Source organism: Eleginops maclovinus, chromosome 8, assembly GCF_036324505.1.
Source record: "Eleginops maclovinus isolate JMC-PN-2008 ecotype Puerto Natales chromosome 8, JC_Emac_rtc_rv5, whole genome shotgun sequence".
NCBI lineage: Eukaryota > Metazoa > Chordata > Actinopteri > Perciformes > Eleginopidae > Eleginops > Eleginops maclovinus.
Genome location: NC_086356.1, coordinates 14895458 through 14902154, shown reverse-complemented (window position 1 = coordinate 14902154; position 6697 = coordinate 14895458). Strand labels below are relative to the sequence as shown.

At 37.8% G+C, this 6697-nt stretch overlaps 1 protein-coding gene across 1 annotated transcript; it reads right to left on the bottom strand.

Moving 5' to 3' along the window:
• Window positions 1–364: 364 nt before the first annotated feature.
• Window positions 365–5544, bottom strand: polm (polymerase (DNA directed), mu). The gene is made up of 11 exons (XM_063890321.1): window positions 5210–5544; window positions 4416–4590; window positions 4017–4115; window positions 3756–3926; window positions 3612–3683; window positions 2421–2541; window positions 2206–2338; window positions 2015–2117; window positions 1570–1905; window positions 1410–1493; window positions 365–1321 (listed from the first exon to the last, which is right to left on the bottom strand). The coding sequence occupies exons 1-11, from the start codon at window positions 5392–5394 to the stop codon at window positions 1235–1237; spliced, it is 1566 nt and encodes a 521-aa protein (XP_063746391.1). The 5' UTR covers window positions 5395–5544; the 3' UTR covers window positions 365–1234.
• Between the last annotated feature and the right edge of the window lie 1153 nt (window positions 5545–6697).

The following is a 6697-nucleotide window of genomic DNA, read 5'->3' as shown; positions in this document are numbered from 1 at the left end:
ATCTGTCGAATTTCCTCATCAAACAAAGGATAACGCGATGTTCAGCTCTGTTCGTGTTTGAGTAGGTCAAATTGTTATCTTGTTTCTTTTTTAACATCATCTTCTGCTGGGCTGCAGATGTAATCCCATCACACACAGGAGGGAATTTCTCCTTTCTCTTGAGAAAAGAAGATTGTATGAACACTCCCCTAACATTTGCATTTAAATTCAGAGTCACCTGGTCCACCTATTTGGTCCATAAAAAACTATTTCCTGTATTTAAATAACATGTGCTGCAGCCCCTGACTTTTCCTCTAGCGCCACCATGAGGTTCACTTTTTTGTCTTTTCATTGGATTTGTTAAAAATATAAAACATCTGCAGACTTCAACTTCAAGACAGTTTATTGAAAGGTATTAAGAACAGATCGTACAGTTCAGCAGCTTAAAACAAATACCTTCTTAAAGGCCGGTGTAAAGGAAGCCGCAAGATTAGAGCAGTTATTATACCTCAGTTTAAAAAATAAATAAAATAATTTGCCAGGACTAAACTGAAACTAATAAGCAAGTCCTACAGATAGACAGCACAACAACACGCATCCAAGATGATCATAAAGATGAATAAAGACCTCTCTAAAACACAAACTGAAAAGCATAGCCTTCATGTAGGTGATTTATTAAAGGAAATACAGTTTCCCCAACAATGCAAATATTGTTTTAAGATACCATTTTTGGAATTCAGTTCATATTAATGTGCAGAAAAGTGCAATAAAAGGCAATAAAAACGCTGCAACTCTCATACATTTTAAAAGGCCAGTTCAGCGGTGCAGCGTGAGGGTAACACTGAGGAACCGCACACAAAATCCCACGTTGACGAGCACATTTTTTTTATCCAGTTAAAGTTATGAGGAAAAATGTTCTGTATTCCTTCATCATATTTCTCTTATTCCATCTTCTTGCGTTTCAAACCCTGCGATAGTTGCGACCAATGATCAAATAATTGCATTTGAGATCTAAAATCTATCAAATTGTATTCTTTTGGCATCTGATAAACCTTCAAAGTCATGGATGTTGTTATTTAATATTCATGGATCTGGAAGTAACACGCCCGCATCAATAAAGCCTCTTCGCTGTTTAGGTTTTTTGATCCAAACACTCAGCTAAGGCTACATTAATCCTCCCTGCTCCCTCCTGTCTGCAGGAATAACCCTCACATGGTACCTGGTTGTTCCTCCTGCAGGAGAACATCAGCTCTGGTCAGGCGTTTCTCTCTGACGGAGGGAAGTACTCCAGACCGAGATGAGCAAATATCTCCTCCTCTGATGAAGCTCTCAGGTACTTACTCTGCAAAAATACAAAAAATGCATTGCTATTTATGTATCCAGGAAAAAAGCCAATACAATTTATTGAAGAGTTTATAAGAAGTGTTGACCTGTTTGTTATCGTACAGAGCGTGGCTGCTCAGAGACATGGCCTTCTCGTGCCCTGCCCAGCGTCGTAGCTCTCTCTCAAACAACTGCAGAGAATCAGGACTCAGTAGAAGGACTTGACTTGAAATAGTTATCCTGCTTAATATATATTAAAAAGGTCACCTTTGATCCTGTCCAGCCTAGCAGAGCAAAAGCAAACTGGCTGAAGGGCGCCACCACCAGGTCCACCCTTACAGCTCTCCATGGTTTGAGCTTGGCGCAGTTTGTCGACTCATTCACTTCAACTTTAACCAGCGAGGGGCCTGCAAGACTACACATGTGCTCAGGTGTGTTTTTGCTCAGTGTTTCTATCTGTTGTGTTCCTTGTTTGGCATCCTCAGGCAGTTTAAAGATGGAGAAGCACCTCTCGAAGCGGTCCATGTTGGAGGAAGGCCGAGCAGGACCGTCCTTTGATTCCAGGTAGGAGTTTCCTGTAGTTTTCTGGTACAACAAGAAACCCTGGAGAGACAGGAAGGACTTCTTGTAACATTTGAGCAGTGAAAATGTGGTTGAAATAACTTCAGGTTATCAAAAAGTTATCTTAACAATCCAGTGACTCAGGGTTTACCTTTGATTCCAACCAGGACACGACTTTAGGCATCAGCCCAACCTCTCTGCCCTCCTCTGGGTGTGTAATCAGAAAGTCCACATCATGGCCTGTCAGCTTCCCTCTGGAGAGCGTCAGTAGGTATTTTTCTGTTAATTTAATATGTCTGAATTTCTGAAATCTCAAAAACAAGACTCTGGGATAACATTTACCTCCTGAATCCTCCAATCAGAGTAATCTCTGCCCCTGGTAACACAGACACGACAGCTTTCTCCACAACCTCTCTGATCGCGTCACCCTCTGCCTTAGTGACCGGCTGGTTGAGGTCCTCATAGTGCTCCAGACCTGAGGGACAACAATATATTATATTGAGGAGAAACTAAATGAAATACAATGTGAATGAATACATGGGCATCGGGACACACACCTGCTTTTTGAGCTCTATTGAGTGTGTGTGCTGAATCCTGTAACTGGTGAAGGCTGTGTATCCCCTCTCTGATCCATCGCTCTGCTGTTTTTGCCCCAACTCCAAAAATACCTGTTAACACCTGAAACACATCATGATATAAAAACTGTTTGATACAACTCTGGCTTTGATCAAGTGAAACATAACATTTAAAAATGTCATCAAACAACAGCAAATGAGAATAATTGGTCACCTTAATACGTTTATGATCATTTTAACAGGTTGTTACATTATAAGAAATCAGAATTCAATATTTTCAGTATTGTCAATAAATCATGGAAGTCTTTTTGAAAAGACCAAATCATTTCCCTTTTTTTGTATAATTTTTTTTGAATATCAACTACACAAGATTAACAAAGGCTTCCTCGTCAAACTAACAAAATGAAAACAAGATTTGTTTTTCGGATTGACGCTAAATGAACTGCAGTGTGTGTTGTTTAAGTTGTTTTAAAGGATTTGTTAACAGTTAAACAATATTGAGTTTCAGCAGCTTTCTCATTTTTGGCTTATGTATTAAAGAAGAGTTATACTGAGATTTAATTAAGATTGTATCTATAAAACGTGACTAAAAATAGTATCATACCACCAGACTGATCCGGTGCAGTGCCACTAGGTGGTGCTGGAGAAAATGAGATCCATGTTGGAGAGTGTGAATCACTTGATGTTGAGCACTCGTATATTTCTTTGGAAATGTCACTGTGTTTTGGGAAAATAAGTCCCCTATGTGTTGAATTACTACATTTTTCTCAAGAGCATGTGATGGGAAGACCCATTTCTTGAAATATTGTTAAAGCAAGTAAAACTAGCTACTGTAGAACCTGAAGGGAATTCATGGCTGTCACACATTGTGAAGAATAGGTGAAATAAAATCATTTTCAGTTTTTTTAGTTATACTTTTCTTCCTTTATGTTGCTTCTACTCAGAGACCATACCTTTGATACCATTCAAACTTAAGAGGTCAAAATTGTGCCATATTTCACATGAAAAAAGCAAACAATTAAAGAAATATCTGAAAGTGTTATACGACTTTTGTGCAAGGGTAACATTTTCTTTCATTAATAATCTGGTGTCCCTTTCGTTTGTTCCATAGACCCAAAAAAAATCATAGAATCTAGAACGTTTTCCTCAAGTTTATGGGCACAGCCGACATACCTTCAGTGCTTTAAAGCGCTCCGATTGCTTTGTAAACTCAACTTCACTGGACGCTCCATTTTCCAAAATGTCCTGCAAGAAGAGATATTAGATCATCACATAAGAGTGATAAGGGAGATGTTTAAGGGATATTTTTTTACTGACTTTGATGACTCTAAGTGAATGTCCTCCGAGACAGGGAAGCCCTCTGAGCTGCGTCATGTCTGTCACCGGTTTTGGGAGAACCTTCAACACGGCAGTGGCTCGTCGAAACGCAACACCTCGTCCTTCCTCATCATTGAGCTCAGCGTTTTCAGCCAGGAGTGACAACGCATCCTGAGACAGAAAATACATCTTCAATCTCACAATTTACTTTTTTCATTAAGCTAACAACAGGTGCAATATAAGAGAGCTGGGGGACATTACAGTGAGGACGGTGTTGTGGTTTTCCAGAGTGGTCCTTCTCTGACAGGCGTAGCTGGGTACGATACACTCCACATCCTTCGATTCATTTACCTGCTGCTCCTGGTAAAGACAGAGGGATTCATAAATTGCACAAATACAACCAGAAACCAACAGCTGGATTCATCCAAGATTTTAAACAAAAAATCATTTACTTTGGCCTCAATTCATACCAAATACTTCACTCAATATGGGTAAGATGGAAGATGCATTTTATAGTTATACATTATAAATTCATAGTTTGTTATGGCATCTTTTACGAGCTGAAAATGTTTGGGAACCCTTGCTTCACAGGAATATTTTAGGGAAATTCTTGTCTGACATCCTATTGTAAAAACTGGAGCCGAGTAAAGAAAAATGTACCTGTAGTTTATGTCTATCCAGGATTTCGACTGGATGTCCTGCCTTCATGCTCTCCGTGTACCAGCTACTGTCCAGAAGGTGAGCAGCTGTTTGGCCTCCACCGACCTGGGAGTTGAGCCAGGTCCGGACCTCATCTCCAGAGTTATTCTCAGAAATCACATGTGTGACACTCTCACTGTGAAAATACAATATTGAACATGTGATGCACAGACACTGCTATAGCTACAGATTTGTTGTTTAACATAATTGCTTAAACAATTACTCAATTCAATAATTTATTAACTTTTTAGATAGTCAGGTGCAAGATAACATGTTTAACTACAAGGTGGTTAAAAGTGTTTTATTTAGTGGTAATAATCAAAGTATGACAGTTTGGTAACTTTGATTTAAAAAAGCTCTCAATATAGAAAAATGACCACTGAATTCAAAACAAAACAAATAAGTAATACATCAAATACTTTTGTCACAATGTAGATTAACAAATTCATTCATATAGGAAGAAAATTACTGAATGTGATCTAAATAGGTCATACTTAACTAATTAATTGATTACACTTTTGTTGTTTTTGTATAAACTATTGGGAAGTTAAGTTATAACAAAACATTATACTTTATAAACATTTGACTTGCAAACAAATGAAATGTGCTGTCAAATAGAAGTAGAAAGGAGCTTGAAAAGAAAATAGTCAAGTTAAAGCACCTTACATTTGTTTTATACAGATACTGAGTACAGATGTACTTAGTTACTTTCTCTCACTGTTTTTCAAATGTATAATATGCATTTGACATCTTACCTGAATAACTCCTCCACCTGAAATCCTTTCTTTCGACCGAGCTGAGAGAGAAAAGTTCTTCGACTGGCTCCCATTTTTCTTTCCAACAGGAATAAAACAACCTGAGGGAATTTGGCAGGTACTCTATCTGCACTCCCAGCACTACCAGCACCTGAGGAGACTTTCCTTCTCTTTAATGGCACCATGTTTCACTTTATGGTTTAAAAAGACGTAAAGGTGTGTAACGTTAATGGGTTCATTCTCAGGGGTAGGTTAGAGGGGCAAAAAAGCCGCAGAAAAAGAATTAGTAGCAAACTTCGGTGCTGCAGTGCAACCGGATGCAGCTGTGTTGAGGCACCGGCTGCACATGCGCACTACCAAAATAGTTCCTTCTTCTTCTTATATTTTAATGGCGGTTGGCAAACAACGTTTGGAAGCATTACCGCCACCTATCGATATGGAGTGTGAGTCTGGATACTAGTAATACCAAACCAAATAAAATAATAAAAAATTAAATAATAATAATGTAAAACTCGACTGATCAGACCAGTTCTTCTCAAGAAATTAAACAATAAACTGAAGAAAACCTCACTTGATTTGTTCTGCAGGATTGTATTTATGTTTAAAGGCTCACTTTCTGACACCAGCTGTTCTGCTGGACAAATTTAGCACAATATTCTACTACATGTTCCACATTCTCTGCACTGTTACATACACTACAATTACCATCAGCATGTTTCTTTAAAATAAATAGTACTACTTTACCCAGTATAGCCAAATCTCATCCTAGAGATTATGTTTTCCTCTTGAGTAGTTCTAGATGTGAACCTTGCTTCACCAACATACCTTTGTACACTATAGTACTTCCTCCCGGTGATAGCATTGCTCCAATCATTTTTGCCATTTCCCAAAATAGTTCCGACTAGAAACTGCACTTAAATCTGAAACTGCCCAGTATGGTAGACAGCTTTCTGTCAAAAATATTATAATAAAGATATATACTCATGGTAAGTAACATGGGTAACATTTGTCTTCTTTTAAAAAAAATTATTACTGTTTAATGTATCTGAATGCAGGGTTGCTGCTTAATTTCCTATTGTGTGTGCCTAAAACATGAACACTCACTAACATCACTAATATTAAATAAGTGAATTTATAAAATCAAAAGTGACAAGGAATTAATCCTATTTTATTCTGTTTTATCCAACACATGAAATGAATAAAAAGTACAATATAGTAAAATGTGTAGTACACATTATAAACGTGAACTAATAGTACTTTCCATCCTTGATTGTGGCTTGAAGTTGGTAAAAAACACATGTTTCTTCCTTTGTTAATCCCAGTCACTAATGATAATAGCAAAAAGCACCTTCAGCTGTTTGTTGAGTTCATTGTTTGAATGGTTGACCATGACTATACTGACTTTATTGTTAATACATGATGTACGCTTAATTTATTCTCACTTTCAAAGCATTGCTGTACAGCCTCAAAGATCTGCAATGCATGCAT